This window comes from Phyllobates terribilis, unplaced genomic scaffold (assembly GCF_046119375.1).
Source record: "Phyllobates terribilis strain yellow unplaced genomic scaffold, ASM4611937v1 Scaffold_5__5_contigs__length_657084704, whole genome shotgun sequence".
In the NCBI taxonomy this organism is placed as follows: domain Eukaryota; kingdom Metazoa; phylum Chordata; class Amphibia; order Anura; family Dendrobatidae; genus Phyllobates; species Phyllobates terribilis.
The window spans coordinates 391,901,465-391,922,996 of NW_027362765.1; the positions used below are offsets into that span (position 1 = coordinate 391,901,465).

General features: G+C 44.3%; 1 protein-coding gene across 2 annotated transcripts in view; it reads right to left on the reverse strand.

The window, feature by feature from the left end:
* Positions 1-21,532, reverse strand: part of SFRP5 (secreted frizzled related protein 5) — a 128,743-nt gene that overhangs the window by 70,808 nt on the left and 36,403 nt on the right. For both annotated transcript variants that reach the window (XM_073684988.1, XM_073684987.1), the window contains one exon: positions 8,683-8,760. In XM_073684988.1, the coding sequence (XP_073541089.1) occupies positions 8,683-8,760 (78 nt within the window). The remainder of the gene's footprint in view (positions 1-8,682; positions 8,761-21,532) is intronic.

Sequence of the window (21,532 nt, forward strand, 5' to 3'; positions counted from 1 at the left end):
CGGGCTCTCCTGGTGGACATGAGGAATCTATGAGGCTCTCATGCAGGACATGGCGAGGCTGTGTGGGGCTCATGCTGTATATGGGGAGGCTGTGTGGGGCTCATGCTGTATATGGGGAGGCTGTAGGGCTCATGCTGGACATAGGAAGGCTATGGGGCTCTTCTGATGGACATGAGGAATGTATGAGGCTCTCATGCTGGATATGGGAGGCTATGGGGGTCTCATGCTAGACATGGGGAGGCTATGTGGCTCTCATGCGGGACATGGAGAGTCTGTGTGGGGCTCATGCTGTATATGGGGAGGCTGTGTGGGGCTCATGGTGTATATGGGGAGGCTGTGGGGCTTATGCTGGACATGGGGAGGCTGTGGGGCTATCCAGCTGGACATGGGGAGCCTATGGGACTCTCATGCTGGACATGGGGAGGCTATGGAAGTCTCATGCGGGAAATGGGAAGGCTGTGAGGGGCTCATGCTGTAGATGTCACCTATTGTGAATGGTGGATCCTGTGTTATCTACTGTATATAGAGGTGTTATCAGTCATTGTACAGGAGGAGGAGGTGAGCTGTGACATCACCTATTGTGAATGGTGGATCCTGTGTTATCTACTGTATATAGAAATGTTATCAGTCATTGTACAGGAGGAGGAGGTGAGCTGTGACATCATCTATTGTGAATTGTGGATCTTGTGTTATCTACTGTATATAGAGATGTTATCAGTCATTATACAGGAGGAGGAGGTGAGCTGTGACATCACCTATTGTGAATTGTGGATCCTGTGCTATCTACTGTATATAGAGGTGTTATCAGTCATTATACAAGAGGAGGAGGTGTGCTGTGACATCACCTATTATGAATTGTGGATCCTGCTTTATCTACTGTATATAGAGGTGTTATCAGTCATTGTACAGGAGGTGGAGGTGAGCTGTGACATCACCTATTGTGAATGGTGGATCCTGTGTTATCTATACTGTATATAGAGGTGTTATCAGTCATTGTACAGGAGGCGGAGAAGGTGAGCTGTGACATCACCTATTGTGAATGGTGGATCCTGTGTTATCTACTGTATATAGAGGTGGTTTAAGTCATTATACAGGAGGAGGAGGTGAGCTGTGACATCATCTCTTGTCAATTGTGGATCTTGTGCTATCTACTGTATATAGAGGTGTTATCAGTCATTGTACAAGAGGAGGAGGAGGTGAGCCGTGACATCACCTATTGTGAATTGTGAATCCTGCGTTATCTACTGTATATAGAGGTATTATCAGTCATTGTACATGAGGAGGAGGTGAGCTGTGACATCACCTATTGTGAATGGTGGATCTTGTGTTATCTACTGAATATAGAGGTGTTATCAGTCATTGTACAGGAGGAGGAGGAGGTGAGCTGTGACATCATCTATTGTGAATTGTGGATTCTGTGTTATCTATTGTATATAGAGGTGTTATCAGTCATTGTACAGGAGGAGGAGGAGGAGAGCTGTGACATCATCTATTGTGAATTGTGGATCTTGTGTTATCAACTGTACATAGAGATGTTATCAGTCATTGTACAGGAGGAGGAGGTGAGCTGTGACATCATCTATTGAGAATCTTGTGTTTTCTACTGTACATAGAGATGTTATCAGTCATTGTACAGGAGGAGAAGGTGAGCTGTGACATCACCTATTGTGAATGGTGGTGTTAGAACCCTCCTGTTTGTTTTTTCCATCTTGTGTTTTGCGGTCACGTGACCATCTGCCTTTATATTCCAGCTCCACCCTTGTGGCTATGCTGGACTTCAGTGTTTGACTGTTTCTCTAGCCAGGTGCTTCAGTGCTTTTCTCTGTCAGTTCGCTTGGTCCTCAGGGACCTCTAGTACGTTTTTGTCAGTTTGTCTTTTTGTGTTCTGCAACAACTTCTCTGTTTAGGAGGTGTCCCATTTTTGTCTCAGTCCTTTGTTCTTTTAGGGACCCCTCCCTTAATTCTATAGGTCTTCGTTCGGACTAGCCGAGGACTAAGGAGGGTCTGTTCACTAGGAACAGGCAGCCCGCTACATCATAGGGATTCAGCTTAGTCTTACTGTAGGGACAGCTTTCCCCTATCTTTCCTTAGTACATGTTGCAGATCATAACAGTAAGTCCAGCCCAAAAATCTAAAAGGAAAGAAATTCGGGGATCAGTATGGTTTCCGTCCAGGATTTGGCTCAACGCCTGCAGGGATTGTCTCTGGAGGTGGCTGAGCTTCAGCAACACGTGAGTAGCTGTCCTGGAGCACATTTTGTGGAACCCAAGGTAGGACTGCCTGATGTTTTTTATGGTAAACAGCAAGATTTTTTTTCCTTTAAAAATGCTTGTTTGTTATATTTTCGTTTGAGACCAAGGTCCTCTGGGAATGAATCACAGCGCATTGGTTTTATTATGTCACTTTTGCGCAATGAACCACAGGGGTGGGCCTTTTCTCTCCAGCCTAATGATCCGTGTTTAAGGTCTGTTGAAGAATTTTTTTCTGCTATGGGGCTATTATATGACGATCCTGATCAAATCTCATCTGCTGAATCAGAACTCAGACGTTTGAATCAGGGGTCAGATGATGTTGAACATTATTGCACACACTTCAGGAGATGGGCTTCAGAAGTTAAGTGGAATGATCCTGCGCTGAGATGTTTATTTCTTGCTGGTCTGAGTGAAAGGGTTAAGGATTTGCTAATTGCATTCCCTGCACCTGAGACTCTGCAGGATGCCATGCAGTTAGCTGTTCGTATAGACAGGAGACTGAGGTGCAGGCTCAATGAGATAAAGACTCCTGTAATGTCAGTACCTAGTCCCCAGAAAATCTGCTCTGACGGCGGAGAACCGATGGAGGTTGAGGCGATGTCACTCCGCTCTCAGGAAAGAAACCATTGGTTTACCGAGGGATTGTGTCTTTATTGTGGTAAAGCTGACCATTTGATTAAGTATTGTGAGCGTCGTTTAAGTAAAAAAAAAAAAGAAAGGTCAGTTACGCCTGTATAGCTTGTTTACGCTTTGCAGGAGTTTTTCTTTCTGGGAGTACTACTTTGCAGGGAGATTTGATTGAATTTCAGGTATTTGTGGATTGTGGTTCAACACAATGTGATTGATAAAGGGTTTTTGGAAAGCCTTAAATTTAAATCCAAACCTTTGTCATCACCTATTTCTGTGATTGCAATTGATAACACTCCTTTGAAATGTATTAGGCTATGTGCCCACGATGCAGAAATGCTCAGGATTTTTTCCTGAGCGTTTCTGCATCTCCCTGGCAGAAAAAAACGCATGCGGATTGTACATGCGGATTGTACATGCGGATTGTACATGCGTTTTCCTGCCAGGGACATGCGGAAATGGAGCGGTTACCCACTGACATTTCCGCATGTGGATTGACAAGCGCTTTCCAAGCGATTAGCATCACTTGGAAAGTGCTTGTGACAACTAGGTCACACTATATAAATCCATGCAAACAGCATGGATTTATATAGTGTGACCCGAGAGAGTGGTAAAAAAATAAAAATAAATATATACTTACCCTCCTAATGGCCCCCGGTGTCCTGCTCACTCCGATCTCCCTTGCCGGCAACAGTGAATTGAAAGACCTGCCGACGTCAGCGTCACGTGACCTGTCACATGACTCTGACGTCAGCGCAGGTCCTTCAACTCACTGCAAAGTGCTGGGAACCAAGCAGGAGCGCTGCGCGGGCCGACAGAGAGTAAGTATACATTTATTTTTTATTTTATTCTTTTTTTACAGATTTTTTAATGGTACCTGGGTGTGGAGGAGACTCTCCTCTCCTCCACACCTGGGTACCATCTGCACATTAGAACACTTGGATTACGCATCTACATATACAGTGATGCGTAATCCATGCGGTCTAATGCAAGTCAATGGCGGCGAAGACGCAGCACTTCCGCAAAATAATTGGTAGTGCTGTGTTTTTTTCCGCAATGATAATCCGCAGCGGAAATTTCTGCAGCATGTGCACAGCACATGCGGATTATCATTGGGGAACATTGCTGCCCTTCTACCATGCGTTTTTAATGCGTTTCCGCAGCTGCAAAAACGCTGCGGAAACGCATTAAAAACGCATCGTGGGCACACAGCCATACTCACAAGACTGCTGCATTTCCTCTCACTATCAATTTGCCCTCTCCGGTTGTTCTAGGATTGCCTTGGTTAAAACTGCTCAATCCTTTATTGGACTGGTCTACTAATGTGATTAAGTCTTGGAGTCCGAAGTGCTATGATAAATGTTGTAATGGTCGCATTGTGGCTGTGGAAAAAGGGGAATTACCTGTACCTATTCAAGATTTTTTGAGGGTTTTTTCGGAGGAGAAGTCGCAAGTTTTACCTCCTCATAGGGATTATGATTGCGCCATTGAGTTTGTTCCTGGAGCTACTCTTCCCAAGAGTCGCTTGTTTAATCTGACTATTCCTGAAAGAAAGGCTTTGGAGGAATACATACAGACTAGCCTGGCTGCTGGTCACATTAGATCTTCTAAGTCGCCTGCGGCAGTTGGATTCTTTGTTAAAAAAAAGGACGGGGGTTTACTTCCATGTCCGGATTTTCGTGAAATTAATAAGATTACCATACGCAATTCCTACCCACTGCCATTAATTCCTGACTTGTTTAACCAGTTGGTGGGGGCCAAGTTGTTCTCTAAAATTGATCTCGGGGGGCATACAATTTGTTACGAGTGAAGGAGGGTGATGAATGAAAAACTGCTTTTAACACTCCGGTAGGTCATTCTGAGAATCTGGTGATGCCTTTTGGTCTTACCAATGCTCCTGCTTTTTTTCAGAACCTCATTAATGACATCCTGAGACCTTTGATTGGTAAGAATGTGGTTGTGTATTTGGATGACATTTTGATTTATTCGCCAGATCTGGAGTCCCATTGACAGAGTGTACGTGAAGTTTTGCAGTTATTGAGTGATAATTCACTCTTTGCTAAGCTGGAGAAATGTGAGTTCGCTATGCAGAGAATTAGTTTTTTGGGCTACATGGTCTCCAGCGAGGGCTTTGAGATGGACCCTGTGAAGGTTCAGGCTGTGCAGGAATGGCCTAGGCCTATTGGTTTGAAATCTATACAGAGATATTTGGGTTTTGCCAATTATTACAGTAAATTCATTAAGAATTTTTCTGTAATTGTTAAACCTCTAACCGATCTCACCAGGAAAGGTGCGAATACGGCCCAGTGGACTACTGAGACCATTGAAGCGTCTGAGTATCTCAAAGAGAGGTTCAGCTCTGCTCCCATCCTTATACAGCCTGATGAGACCAAACCTTTTTTGGTCGAGGTCGATGCTTCATCGGTGGGGGGTCGGTGCAGTTTTGTCTCAGGAAAACATGGGTGGAGTACATCCTTGTGCCTTCTTTTCGAAAAAAAATTCGGAAACCGAACTGAATTATGATGTTGGAAATCGGGAGTTGCTGGCTGTTAAACTTGCGTTTGAACATTGGCGTCATTTTTTGGAAGGCGCTAGATTTCCTATTCAGGTTTTCACAGATCATAAGAATTTGATCTATCTGGATGCTGCCAAGCGCTTGAATGCCCGTCAAGCTAGGTGGGCACTTTTTTTTTCTCGGTTTCATTTTTCTGTTACCTATATCCCTGGTACTAAGAATGTTAAAGCCGATGCTTTATCTCGCAGCTTCTCTCCTACGGTCGGTTCCGAGGAGGAGGAGAGCATTTTACAGAAAGGAGTTGTGGTGGCGGCATTGGACTCCGTTTTGGAGAATGGGGTTCTGAAAGCTCAAGATGATGCTCCATCTAACACTCCCCATGGGAGGTTGTTCGTGCCTAGAGCCTTTAGGAGAGATTTGTTTGTGGAGTGTCATGAGTCTCGGTTGGCAGGTCATCCAGGAATTTCGGAGACTAAGAGACTTATCAATCGCAGTTTTTGGTGGCCTGGATGGCAGAGGGAAGTCATCAAGTGGGTGCATCAGTGTACTGTGTGTGCTAGGTCAAAGGCTTCACATACTCCTGCTGCGGGGTTGCTTTGCCCTCTGGAAGTTCCTAGTGCGCCTTGGACGCATCTCACAATGGATTTTATTACTGATCTTCCTGTGTCCGAGGGTTTTACTGTCATCTGGGTGGTCGTAGACCGTTTTAGTAAGATGTGTCATTTGGTTCCATTTATTAAGTTTCCCTGCGCCAAGACACTCGCTAAGGCGTTTGTTAAGGAGATTGTCAAGCTCCATGCCGTTCCCACAGATATTGTTTCTGATAGAGGACCTCAGTTTGTGGCTTGCTTTTGGCGTGCTTTGTGTGACAGGTTGGGAGTCCATTTGTCATTTTCGTCTGGTTATCATCCTGAGTCTAATGGACAGACTGAAAAGAAAGAACCAGGATGTTGAACAGTTTTTTGCGTTGTTTTGTGGCGGACAATCAAGAGGGGTGGTCTGAGTTTCTGCCTTTCGCAGAATTTGCTCTTAACAATCATACATCCTCCTCTGCTGGGTGTTCTCCTTTTATTTGTTGTACTGGGAGACATCCGTCTTTTGGTTCGTTCTCCAAATTGGGGTCGGCGGTGCCGGAGGAGAATTTTTCCGGTGATTTGGAGAGAGTTTGGACTAATGTACATTACAACCTTCAAGAGGCTAACAAGAAGTCCAAGAAGTATTTTGACAGGAAACGTAAGGAGGTTTTGTTTAATGTGGGTGACATGGTTTGGTTGTCCTCGAAGAACTTGCAGTTGAGGATTCCCTCTAAAAAACTGGGTCCTAAGTTTGTGGGTCCTTTTAAGGTGCTTCAGGTTGTTAACCCGTCTGCTGTCAGGTTGGAGGTTCCCTACTTCCTGGAAGATTAATCCTGTGTTTCATGTTTCCTTGTTGAAAAAGGCTGATGTATCAGATAGGGATTCCACTGTCACAGTTCCCCCTGTGGTGGAAGACGGCGAATATGAAATTTCTCGTATCTTGAATTCTAGATGGCATAGAGGGAGATTACAGTATCTTGTCTCCTGGAAGGGTTTCGGTCCCGAAGACAACTCCTGGGTAAGGACGGATGATGTCTCTGCTCCTAGGCTTGTTAAAGCTTTCCACAGGAGGTTTCCGGATAGGCCTGGGCCTGGAGGATCCGGAGGATCCTCATAGAAGAGGGGGTACAGTTAGAACCCTCCTGTTTGTTTTTTCTATCTTGTGTTTTGCGGTCAAGTGACCATCTGCCTTTATATTCCAGCTCCGCCCTTCTGGCTGTGCTGGACTTCAGTGTTTGACTGTTTCTCTAGCCAGGTGCTTCGGTGCCCTTCTCTGTCAAGTTCGCTTGGTCCTCTGGGACCTCTAGTACATTTTTGTCAGTTTTTCTTTTTGTGTTCTGCAACAACTGCTCTGTTTAGGAGGTGTCCCATTCTTGTCCCAGTCTTTAGTTCTTTTAGGGACCCTTCCCTTAATTCTATAGGTCTTCGTTCGGACTAGCCGAGGACTAAGGCGGGTCTGTTCACTAGGAACAGGCAGCCCGCTACATCGTAGGGATTCAGCTTAGTCTTACTGTAGGGATAGATTTCCCCTATCTCTCCTTAGTACATGTTGCAGAATATAACATGTGGATCCTGTATTATCTACTGTATATAGACGTGTTATCAGTCATTGTACAGGAGGAGGAGGTGAGCTGTGACATCACCTATTGTGAATGGTGGGTCCTGTATTATCTGCTGTATATAGAGGTGTTATCAGTCATTGTACAGGAGGAGGGGGTGGGCTGTGACATCACCTATTGTGAATGGTGGGTCCTGTATTATCTGCTGTATATAGAGGTGTTATCAGTCATTGTACAGGAGGAGGAGGTGAGCTGTGACATCACCTATTGTGAATGGTGGATCTTGTATTATCTACTGTATATAGTGCTGTTATATGCTATTGTAATCCTGCCTGTGATGATAACGAGATTGCTTAACTCTCATTCATGCACAAAACAGGAGGTGAGTCTAATATTAGCTTAGTGACCAGTGTGAAAATTGCTAATTTTTTTCCCCGTTTTTATATGACCAATATCTCATACTCTAATGCCATATTCCCTTTAGCTATATACTGTATGCAGTGCACATCTAAAATCTTCTCTAGACCACTATTGTAGAGTTATTAACAGTCTGCCCAAAACCTGTGGCCAGGGTGCGTATGATCTTAATTGATCACCTTTTAGGAGTATGCCGCTTCATACTGCTCGATCCCTCCCCCATTCTTTACACTACAGCTCTGCTAGATGATATTTTAAAAAAAATTAAAAAGAGCTTATTTCTAATAAAGAAAAGATAGAAAAATTCTAAACTGTGAACCAAGCAAAAAAATATATTTTAAACAATGTAAAATAAAATTTACCCCGTCTGAACAATGGCTTAAGGTGGATGTTCTGTTTCTCCTCTATGCTTTACACTGCAGCTCTGCTTGTTCTGCATTTTATTATTAATTATTATTACTATATCATGTTATTCTATGATTTTAAATGGTCTATAATTTACTATGTAATTAGTTCATTCTTGTAACTTCTAAATCCTCCATTGCTTCTTCAGGTGACTAATTATGTTTCTTATTTTGCAGCAATTGGACTTCAGAAAGAAAAAGCTGAACATTCACAATATGCTGATTCTTACATGAAATTCACACTTTGGCCAAGTAAGTCAACAATATATGGTTGGGTCTTTTTGCAGCCATCGATTAGAGTTACTGTACTGTGCTGTAGGGGGCGTTACTCACCAAAATCACTTGCACAATATTGAACCCTCATGGTTTCCGATTTTTGTTCAATTTCACACTGCGTGCAAATCTTGGTTCCTGCAAACAAACAAAAAAAGAATGTTGAACTGCAGTCGCTGTGTATCATTGCTTAACTAAATGGATACTGCTATATCAACAACCTTATTATATATCAATAGTACAAGTGAATATAAGGATTCACAGCTACACTGCTCAATACGGCTGTGCAACCCCCTCCATGCTGCTGCTACTTCTGAACATGTGCTGCATAGAGGCAGGAGAGCAGGAATCCCTCCAGTCTCTTTATGGGAGACATCATAGCAGGTAGTCTCTACCCACCAGCTCAGAGAGAACTGGAAATTAAAGACATAGTTTTCACCGACAGAGGGGGGAACTGGTGAAAAATGGCCAGGAAAATAGTTAACCCATGACAGTCTTTTGGGAAAAATCACCTGAATCGACAGGTACGTTTCTTTTCTTTTTCTTTTATTTTACTACCATTCTCCCATATGGGGAGAACTTATAGCAAAGCAGTAAAAGGGAGGGGTGCGTAAAAGGTAAAAAGTTGTACGTCAACCCACAGGTGTAGTGATAGCAGTCGCCCCCTCATCTTGGTGCCTAAAGAGAACTCATGACTAGTGTTGAGCATTCCGATACTGTAATATCGGGTATCGGCCGATATTCGCGATACTTAATTCCGATACTTTTACAATATCGGATACCGGAATCGGAAGTTCCCATAATGCCTGCGCTCTGCAGTGTCTGTGAAGGATGACAAGTTGGATGGCAGCGCGATCCAGCCTGTCATCAGAATGCCATCCCAGCGGGGGAGAATTCTCCTGATTGTTTAAAAGCCGGCGGGCGGTATAAAGCCGCCGGCTTTTAAACAATCACACAGCCCCATACTGCTTCCCCGCAGCCTCCCACCCCGATCCTCCGCTCCCCTCGCCACCTCCCATCCCGATCGTAAGTTAGGACCGGGCGGGGAGCGCAGCTCCAAGGAGCGGGGAGTGAAGGACCCGGGCGGGGAAGCCGGCAGTGAAAAGACTTCACCGCCGGCTTTCCCGTTCTGTGCTGCGCTTTCCCGCCGGTTATTTCAAATGAACAGCTGAGGTATCAGGTGATGCCGATCAGCTGTTCATTTGAAGTCGCCGCGTTGCCCTCAGAGGGTTCATGTGAGTTCATGCTTCACTGCATGAACTCACATGAACTTTCCCACGGTCGCACAGGTCAGCCTCACCTCCCAGACCCGTCATGATTAGTGTGTGTGCGGGGTGTGTGTGCGGGGTGTGTGCGCGATGTTTGTGCGGGTGTGCGCGGTGTCTGTGCGATGTGTGCGGGTGTGTGCGGTGTGTGTGCGTGCAGGCAGACATAGGCCGATGTGACACTACTACTCCCATCGGCCTATGTCTGTCCCCCGTCCACTCCTGCCAGCAGGATCAGCTCGATGGGAGCAGTAGTTCCCATCAGACTGATCCTGCTATTTAAATTGCCCTACTGTGTCCCCAATAAATGTTAAATACATGTCATTGGTGGCCAGTGGTTACCTAAAAGAAATTAGTTCATACATTACCTGTCCCCGCCGATCGCCACCTAAAATAAAGTAAAAAATAAAAAACTACACCTATACTCACCAAGACACCTAATTCCCCGAAGCCATCGATCTCCTGTAATAAAATATAAAATAATAAACCACAACCTTATCCTTACCCCTCCGTAGCAGTCCACGAGTGTCCCACGAAGATCTCCAGTTCAGAGCAGCCACATAGAATGTGACCGCTCTGAACCGCTGCCGCCGCTAGAATGACGGGGCCGTAAGGGTTCACCGGAGTTCAGGCAGCGCTGCTCCGGTTAGCTCCTTTACGGCCCTGCTGTATCGTGAGAAATTCCCACGGTACAGCAGTGCCGTAAAGGAGGTCTCCGGAGCTGCGCTGCCTGAATGCACTCCGGTGACCTCAGTCAGTGGCTCCCGCTGCCGGGAGCGGACGTGTTCCCGGCAGCGTGAGCTTACAGCAGCCATGCACAGCTGTCACCATCTCCAGATGTGACAGCTGTGCATGGGAGATCAGCGCAGGAACGTGGACAGGTAACTATTATTTTTAGTAAACTAAGAATTAAATAAAATTGTGTGTTTTATTTCAAATAAATTATTTTTTTCTGGGTGTAGTGTGTTTTTTCTTTTTAACACTTTGTAGGTTAGTAATGGGGGTGTCTTATAGACGCCCATCATTACTAACCTGGGCTTCATGGCAGCTGGCGCTGACATGAACCCCACCACTATTACCCCCTGCCACCGCACCAGGGCAGCGTGGAAGAGCGAGGATAAGTGCCAGAGTTGGCGCATCCTATGGATGCGCCATTTCTGGGGCGGCTGACGACTGGTGTTTCTAGCCTGGGAGGGGGCCAATATTCATGGCACCCTTCCTGGGCTATTAATATCAGCCCCCAGCTGTCTGCCTAGCCTTTGCTAGCTATTAAAATAGGGGGGACCCCACGTCATTTTTTTTGGGGGGGTCCCCCATTTTAATAGCTAGTAAAGGCTAGGTATTCAGCTGGGGGCTGATATTAGTAGCCTGGGAAGCTCCGTGGGTTTTACCCCCTTCCCAGGCTTCAAACATCTGCCCCAGCCGTCTGCTTAACCTCCGCTAGAGACTAAAATTATGGGGGATCCCACGCCATTTTTTTTTAAAATAAATCCATTATTTTAACACTAAATGACATTTGAGGAGTTAATAAAGATGCAGTCCCTAAATTATTATTTATTTTTTAATTAATTTTTCCCAAAACTTTTGACGTGGGCTTCGCCATATTTTTGTATGCCAGCCAGGTACAGCATCCAGCTGGACACAAATATAGGGCGAAGCCCCACATCAATTTTTTTAAATTATTTCATGAATTTCCTGAAATGATTTAAAAAAAATTGACGTGGGGCTTCGCACTATATTTGTGTCCAGCCAGGTACAGCAGGCAGGAACGGGCTGCCCCCAACCACCAGCTGCCTATTTGTACCTGGTTGGACACAACAATATAGGGAAGCCCTTTTTTTCTTAATTATTTCATGAATTTCATGAAATAATTTAAAAAAAAAAATACGTGAAGCTTCTCCCTATTTTTGTGTCCAGCCAGGTACAACTAGGCAGCTGGGGGATGGAATCTGCAGCGCAGGGAGGCCCAAGCTTTCTGCCCCCCGCTGAAAATTGCAGTCCGCAGCCACCCCGGAAAATGGCGCGTTCATAGAAGCTGGATGCTGTACCTGGCTGGCATACAAAAATATGGCGAAGCCCACGTCAAAAGTTTTGGGAAAAATTAATTAAAAAATAAATAATAATTTAGGGACTGCATCTTTATTAACTCCTCAAATGTCATTTAGTGTTAAAATAAAGGATTTATTTTAAAAAAAATTGACGTGGGGCTTCGCCCTATATTTGTGTCCAGCCAGGTACAGCAGGCAGGAACAGGCTGCCCCCAACCACCAGCTGCCTATTTGTACCTGGCCGGACACAACAATATAGGGAAGCCCTTTTTTTCTTAATTATTCCATGAATTTCATGAAATAATTTAAAAAAAAAATGCGTGGGGCTTCGCCCTATTTTTGTGCCCAGCCAGATACAACTAGGCAGCTGGGGGCTGGAATCCGCAGCGCAGGGAGACCCAAGCTTTCTGGGCCACCCTCCGCTGCAAATTGCAGTCCGCAGCCGCCCCAGAAAATGGCGCGTTCATAGAAGCGCCATCTTCTGGCGCTGTACCCAACTCATCCAGGGCCCTGGTGCGGTGGCTCACTGGGTAATAAAGGGGTTAAGGCCAGCTTGGCATTATCAGCTGGCCCTAAGCCCGAAATTCATGGGGTCACGCCAATATTAGACATGACCACCATGAATTTCTAGTAAAGTATTTAAAAAAACACAACACCCAGAAAAAAGTCCTTTAATTGAAATAAACACACAATTCTTTATTGTTCTACATTAAACCCTACTTACCATCACGCCCATTCCAGCTGAAGCCAACGATCTCCTGCAATAAAAGTAAAATAATAAAGCAACATCATCCTTACCTTTCCATGGCTCCCACGACAGCTTCAGCTCTGCTACATCGAGATGACAGGCTGGACCGCAGCAGAACGCTGCCATCCATCCTGTCATCCCGCAGACACTGAGAAGCGCAGGCATACTTCCACTCCTCAGTGTCTGGCTGTGACGGCATCCAGATGAGCCGAGGTCATGTCCAATGAACTCAGCTCACCTCATGTACGTCACTGACAGCGTGGGAAAATTCTCCTGCACTCAGCACTTCAGCGTGAGAATTTTCCCACGCTGTCAGTGACGTGCATGAGGTGAGCTGAGTTCATTGGACATGAACTCGGCTCATCTGGATGACGTCACAGAGAGACACTGAGGAGCGCAAGCATGCCTGCGCTTCTCAGTGTCTGCGGGATGACAGGCTGGATGGCAGCGTTCTGCTGCGGTCCAGCCTGTCATCTCGATGTAGCAGAGCTGAAGCTGTCGTGGGAACCATGGAAAGGTAAGGATGAGGTTGCTTTATTATTTTACTTTTATTGCAGGAGATAGTTGGCTTCAGCTGGAATGGGCGTGATGGTAAGTATGGTTTATTTTAGAACAATAAAGAATTGTGTCTTTATTTCAATTAAAGGACTTTATTCTGGGTGTTTGTGTTTTCTTTTAACTTTGACTATGGGGTTAGTAATGGGGGTGTCTTATAGACGCCTCTCCATTACTAACCTGGGCTTGATGTCAGCTGGCATTATAAGCTGACATCAACCCCAACCCTATTACCCCCTGCCACCGCACCAGGGCAGCGTGGAAGAGCGAGGCTAAGTGCCAGAATTGGCGCATCCTATGGATGCGCCATTTCTGGGGCGGCTGACGGCTGGTGTTTCTAGCCTGGGAGGGGGCCAATATTCATGGCACCCTTCCTGGGCTATTAATATCAGCCCCCAGCTGTCTGCCTAGCCTGTGCTAGCTATTAAATTAGGGGGGACCCCACGTTATTTTTTTTGGGGGGTTCCCCCATTTTAATAGCTAGTAAAGGCTAGGTATTCAGCTGGGGGCTGATATTAGTAGCCTGGGAAGCTCCGTGGGTATTACCCCCTTCCCAGGCTTCATACATTTGCCCCAGCTGTCTGCTTAACCTCCGCTAGAGCCTAAAATTAAGGGGAACCCCACGCCAATTTTTTTTAAAATAAATCCTTTATTTTAACACTAAATGACAAGTACAGTAATCAACACTGTCACTGTACTTCATATATATGTGACTGACATGTTTCTATCTATCTAATCTATGTGTGATTCTCTATTCTTTCTATTCTAAATTGTCGGGTACAGATGCTGAATTGCCGGCCGGCTTTTTTAAAGAGACGGTGCACGAAAACACTAATATTTTTTTTAATAAATCCTTTACACTAAATGACAAGTACAGTAAGCAACACTGTCACTGTACTTCATATATATGTGACTGACATGTTTCTATCTATCTAATCTATGTGTGATGCTCTATTCTTTCTGTTGTAAATTGTCGGGTACCGGTGTATGCCGCTGATGAATTGCCGGCTTTTCATGTCATTCTACATTATTCTTAGTTGTTTTACTTCATGTAGAATTAACCTACAAGGAAAGAAAGGGTTTATTTTCATTCCGATATTTGTGTCCCATTGACTTGCATTGGTTTCCGGTATCGGAATCGGCGATATCCGATACTTTTTGGGTATCGGCCCGATCCAATCCGATATGATATTTCCTGATATCGGAAGGTATCGCTCAACACTACTCATGACCTCTCTGCAGCCAAAAAAGGCACCAGGAAACTTTTGTTACATACTTTGTATCGATGCCTAGCTTATAAATGATGTTTCACATTTATTATACTGGTCATTACGGTTGTGAGGATAACAAATTTGTTTTTAGTATGTCATTGTGTATTGTAAATTAATTTATGTGTTTTTTTTTTTTATTTTTTATTTTTTCTTTTCAAATTCACAATATATATTTTTTATTCCTAAAGGATTTTTAATTTTTGATCTTTCCTTTTGTATTTTACTTTAATTTACTGACCAATACAGTTGTAGCTGGGTCAACAATATTGGTGCTTCTTGATTGTTTATTATAATAAAAAGTCAATATCTTCAGAAATAAGTGGATATGTACCAACTGTGTATCATTAACATGTTTTAATAACACGGCCATAAAAGTTGACCTGTCACTGTGCAAGTAGTCATTGCAAAAAAAAATGGCACTCATTGCCAAAGAACTCTAACTTGATATTATCTGTCCACTAGATGGTGGCCCGATTCTAACGCATCGGGTATTCTAGAATATGTATGCGGCCTACCGGGCGCAATAAGCAGAACGTTGTTTAAATTTGGCGCCAAAATCGCTGATTGGTCGCGGCCGGCAACCGTGACTAATCAGCAAAGCGGTGTTTAAATTTGGCGGCAATATCGGTGATTGGTCACGGGTGGCGGCCGCGACCAATCAGCGAACTGTGTTAGTGAGGACCGGAGAGCTTGTTTAAATTTGGCGATAAAATCGACCAATCAGCAGAGCGTTGTCTAAATTTGCCGGCAATCTCGCTGATTGGTCTCGGCCAACCGGGACCAATGAGCAGAGTGGTGTTTAAATTTGGCGCCAAAATCGCTGATTGTTAGCGGTCGCTGCCGGCTGCGACCAATCAGCAGAGCGTTGTTTAAGTTTTGCGCCAATCTCGCTGATTGGTCGCGGCTGGCGGCCGCGACCAATCAGCACAGCGGTGTTTACATTTGGCGCCAATCTCGCTGATTCATCACGGTCGGCCACCGTGACCAATCAGCAGAGCGGCGTTTAAATGTGCCGCCCATCTCGCTGATTGGTCGCGGCCGGACACCGAGACCAATCAGCAGAGCGGCGTTTAAATGTGCCGCCCATCTCGCTGATTGGTCGCGGCCGGCCACCGCGACCAATCAGCAGAGCGGCGTTTAAATGTGCCGCCCATCTCGCTGATTGGTCGCGGCCGGCCACCGCGACCAACGAGCAGAGCGGCGTTTAAATTTGCCGCCCATCTCGCTGATTGGTTGCGGTGGGCGGCCGCGATTAATCAGCAGAGCGGCGTTTAAATTTGCCGCCCATCTCGATCATTGGTCGCGGCCGGCTACCGCGACCAATCAGCAGAGCGGCGTTTAAATTTGCCGGCCATCTCGCTGATTGGTCACGGCCGGCCACCGCGACCAATCAGCACAGCGGCGTTTAAATTTGCCGCCCATCTCGCTGATTGGTCGCGGCCGGCCACCGCGACCAATCAGCAGAGCGGCGTTTAAATTTGCCGGCCATCTCGCTGATTGGTCACGGCCGGCCACCGCGACCAATCAGCACAGCGGCGTTTAAATTTGCCGCCCATCTCGCTGATTGGTCGCGGTCGGCCGGCCACCGCGACCAATCAGCAGAGCTGCGTTTAAATTTGCCGCCCATCTCGCTCATTGGTCGCGGTGGCCGGCCGCGATTAATCAGCAGAGCGGCTTTTAAATTTGCCGGCCATCTAGCTGATTGGTCGCGGCCGGCCGGCCACCGCTACCAATCAGCAGAGCGGCGTTTAAATTTGCCGCTCATCTCGCTGATTGGTCGCGGCTGATCTTCCGACGTTAGCCGCATGGAGGTCAGCGGCGCCGGTCGGGGTAGTTGTGCTGCTAGCGCCGCTCATCTCCCTGCTGCATCGCCGCTGACCTCCGTCCGCCAGATGATCCGCTAACGGCCGCCATCTTTTTTCAGAAATCCCGCGGCGCTGATTGGCCACTGTCGGACCAATGAGCGACGCGGGATTTCCAGGACAGACAGACAGACAGACAGAAAGAAAGACAGACAGACAGATAGACAGACAGACAGACAGACAGAAAGAAAGACAGACAGACAGATAGACAGACAGACAGACAGACAGACGGGATAAGACAATTATATAGTAGATGGAATATTCTCCCAGAAGGATTGTGGATGATTTATGTAACTTTTTGCAAAGTTCAGTTATTTTTTTTTACTAATTTCTTGATTTCGTCGCCTATGGAACCCTGATTTATTCGGGGTGCTGCGTATGCTATGGAATGAAACCAATACTCCAGATACTTTAGATGGTTTCTTCACGCCAATTTTACACTTTTGACCGCGTTTTAGAAGGTTCTTGACTAAGTAGCAAACTTCTTGATAACATTCTAAACTATTGAAGCTGGGATGCCAAAGTCTTTGCTTTGGAGATAGTTTTGTACCCTTTAGACTGCTTGTGCTTGGTGATAGTAGTGTTTCTAGTTTGTATTAACAATGTAGGGATAGAAGAGTCTAATATCTAATTAATCACAGGTTAGTTTGTTGTTGTTCTTTGTTTCAAACTAAACAATGGAAGCCATTAATCATGTCTTGTCATTATCTTCAATTTTGTGTCTTTTTTTCTTACCAAGTTTTTATTTTGTTAGTTTTGTGCCTTGCACTTTTCTATACCAAACACTTGAGGTTATATATAGCCAAGCAGTTTCAGGAAATTATTTCTTTCAGGAAGTATTTTGTATGATGTTAATAACAGATAGAACCCAAGTTCAGGTTTTTGGTAAAAAAAAAAATCAGACATTTTTTTAACCCCTTCACCCCCGAGCCTGTTTTCACCTTCATGACCGGGCCAAATTTTACAATTCTGACCACTGTCACTTTATGAGGTAATAAGTTCTTGAACGCTTCAATGGATCCCACTAATTCTGAGAATGTTTTTTCATGCCATATTGTACTTCATGATAGTGGTAACATTTATTTGATATGATTTGCGTTTATTTATTTATAAAAAAGTCGGAAATTTGGCAAAAATTTCAAAATTTTCAAACTTTGAATTTTCATGCCCTTAAATAACATTTCCAACATGTCTACTTTACATCAGCACAATTTTGGAACCCAATTTTTTTCTGTTAGTAAGTTATAAGGGTTAAAAGTTGACCAGCGATTTCTCATTTTTCCAACAAAATTTACAAAACCATTTTTTTAGGGACCACATCACATTTGAAGTGACTTTGAGGCATCTACATGACAGAAAATACTCAAAAGTGACACCATTCTAAAAACTGCACCCCTCGAGGTGCTCAAAACCACATTCAAGAATTTTATTAACCCTTCAAGTACTTCACAGGAACTTATGGAATGTGGAAGAAAACAATGAACATTTAACTTTTTTTCACAATTTTTTTAAATTTACACTCAAACTTTTTTATTTTCACAAAAGTAACAGGAGAAATGGACTCCAAAATGTATTGTTCAATTTCTCCTCAGCACGCCGATACCCTATATGTGGGGAAAAACCACTGTTTGGCCGCACGGCAGGGTTCGGAAGGGAAGGAGCGCCATTTGACTTTTTGAATGTAACATTTGCTTGAATAATTAGCGGATGCCATGTCACGTTTGGAGAGCCCCTGATGTGCCTAAACAGTGGAACCCCCCCCACAAGTGACACGATTTTGGAAACTATACCACTCAAGGAACTTATCTAGATGTGTGGTGAGCACCTTGAACTTTCAGGTGCTTCACAGAAGTTTATAAATTGAGCCGTAAAAATAAAATTTTCACATTTTTCCCACAAAAATGTTTTTCAGACCCAAATTTTGCATTTTCATAAGGGTAACAGAAGAAATTGCACCAAACAATCTGTTCTGCAATTCTCTTGATTAAGCCAATGCCCCATATGTGGGGTAAAATAATTGTTTGGGCGCATGGCAGGATTCGGAAGGGAAGGAGCGCCATTTGACTTTTTGAATGTAAAATTTGCTGGCATAATTAGCGGATGCCATGTCGCGTTTGGAGAGCCCCTGATTTGCCTAAACAGTGGAAACCCCCCACAAGTGACACCATTTTGGAAACTAGACCCCTCAGGGAACTTATCTAGATGTATGGTGAGCACCTTGAACCCCCAAGTGCTTCACAGAGGTTTATAATGTGGAGCTGTGAAAATAAAAAAAATCCCATTTTTCCCACAAAAATGTTTTTTAGCCCCAAATTTTTAATTTTCAAAGAGGTAACAGGAGAAAATGGACCCCAAAATTTGTTGTGCAATTTCTCCTGGGCAAACAGATACCCCATATGTGGGGGAAAACTATTGTTTGGGCGCACGGCAGGGTTCAGAAAGGTAGAAGTGACATTTTGGAATGCAATCTTTAAGGAATGGTCTGCGGGTGTCATATCGTGTTTGAAGATCCCCTGACGTACCTAAACAGTGGAAAACCCGCACAAGTGACCCCATTTTGGAAACTAGACCCCTCAAGATACATGCACTCTTTTATTTCCATGTCTGTTATTAGACCTCAGCCTGCTTCACTTTAACCCCTTTACGACGTGGCACGTAATAGTACGCACCACGTCGTAACCCCCGGTTCAGTGCGGGCTCCAGCGCTGAGCCCGCACTAAACCGGCCACATGTCAGCTGATTTATACAGCTGACATGTGCCCGCAACAGCCAGGTGGAATCGCGATCTACCTGCAGCTGTTAACTAGTTAAATGCCACTGTCAATCTCTGACGGCGACATTTAACAGCGCCGCGCCAGAAGTGTGTCACTTAACCCATCCATCGGTGACCCCGTCACATGATCGCGGGTCGCCGATAGGTTGGTATGACCACGCGGGGTCTGCAGGAGACCCCTGTGGTTGTCATGTCCATATTGCTAGCAGTGCCGCCGAGTGGTCGGTGCTCATAACCAGTGAGCAAATCTGCTACATACAGGCGATCTGCTTATCACCTCTATGTAGCAGAGCCGATTAGGCAAGTGCTGCTTCTAGTCTCCCATGGAGACTATTGAAGCAAGCAAAAAGTAAAAAAAAAATGTTTTTAAAAATATAAAAAATATATATATATAAAGTTTAAATCACCCCCCTTTTGCCCCATTCAAAATACAACAATAAAAAAATACTACACATACACATATTTGGTATCGCTGCGTTCAGAAACGCCCGATCTATCAACATAAAAAAAGAATTAATACGATCGGTAAACGGCGTAACGAGAAAAAAATTCTAAATGCCGGAATTACGTTATTTGGTCGCCGAAACATTGCAATAAAATGCAATAACGGGCGATCAAAACATCGGATCTACCCCAAAATGATATCAATAAAAACATCAGCTCAGCGCACAAAAAATAATCCCTCACCCGGCCCCAGATCCCGAAAAATGGAGACTCTACTGGTCTCGGAAAATGGTGACTTTATTTATTTTTTTTAGCAAACTTTGGATTTTTTTTTCATCACTTAAATAAAAAAGAACCTATACATGTTTGGTGTCTACAAACTCGTAATGACCTGGAGAATCATAATGGCAGGTCAGTTTTAGCATTCAATGAACATGGTAAAAAAAACAACAACTGTGGAATTGCACTTTTTTGCAATTTCACCGTACTTGGAATTTTTTTTCCTGTTTTCCGGTACACGATATGGTAAAACCAGTGATGTCGTTCAAAAGTACAACTCGTCCCACAAAAAATAAGCCCTCACATGGCCATAATGACTAAAAAAGAAAAAAGTTATGGCTCTGGGAGTACGGGGAGCAAAAACCAAAAACACAAAAACGGAAAATGCTTCGGTCATTAAGGGGTTAATACTGCAATACCAGAAACAGCCTGTAGAGATGAGTGGCGCTGTATCTATTCTTAGAAAACCGCTCTAATGCTGATATTGTTCCATATTTATGTAGTTTCCTCCATGAGACCTGCTTTGTGTTCCACTGATGCCAGATTTTCGCTGTAGGTTTCTGTTGTATGTCAGAGTTGGCACGGATTTGCTGGCTGGCCGCTTAATATATTAGCAGTCATTTACACAGATTGCATGGCACGGATAGTGCTGCACACTCCCAGCACGGCCATTGTATATCAATTTACTTAATGCGTTTGCAGAGGAGGAGAGCTGTGCCAAATAAAAGGTCACTTAGCCGGCTTTTTAAGTGCATGACTTTTGGAGTAAATTCATCTGAAAATCATTTTGTAACATCTCGCAGAATCTTATTACATATCTGGGAGTTTATATGTTAAGTGCACATTGTTTCATTGTAGCTAAAGGTTAAAAAGTGATTCTTTTACAGTGATGGGATTGTTGCAACCAAATCTTTATGCAGCTTAAAAATCAGTGCGGTAGTATTAAAAAAAGGTAAAAACCTAACTTTATTTCCTTTTCCAGTTTTAAAGGAGATCTTATACCTCAACATTGCTGTAGAATAGCGGTTGCATTGACAATTATGCAGTTGCAGATTGGGGGTTATAGAGGGTCGACCACTTTCAGGGAAATTTTTTTTAAAAAAAACAAACTTAAAAATGGAGGTATCTATTGCTGGCTGCAGGATGAGTTAACGAAGAATCCATCAGTGAGTTTGTTTTGATGGCCTGACAGGAGAGATTGTAACTAGACATGAGCGAACCCAAACTTAAACGTTTGGGGTTCATAGCGGACACTTACTGTCCAGTGCTAAACTCCGAACATGGACTTCTCCCGGAAGTCCATTTTAATGTTCGGAGTTCTGGAGAGAGAGAGAATTTTTCCAGCTCCAAAGTTCATTGTTTTTAATGGGGTTTGGGTTCATGTTCAAGTTCGGGTACAGTTCTGTTACCCTAACCAAACTTTGGACTAAAGTGCCAGGTACCAAAACTCTAACTTCCATGGGTCCACTCCCTAATTGTAACTCTTTTATCTGCTTTTTTCTGAGCTCCTCTCAGCTGATTTATCACCATAGACCACATCAAAGTTGAATGTGCAGAAAAATAAAGAGCCTGTAACAGTCAAACACTGCAAAATTTTTAATGAAACCCAATTGCAAAAGAGATTTTTAAAGCAAAATACATGCATTTATTTTAAAAAGAGTATGG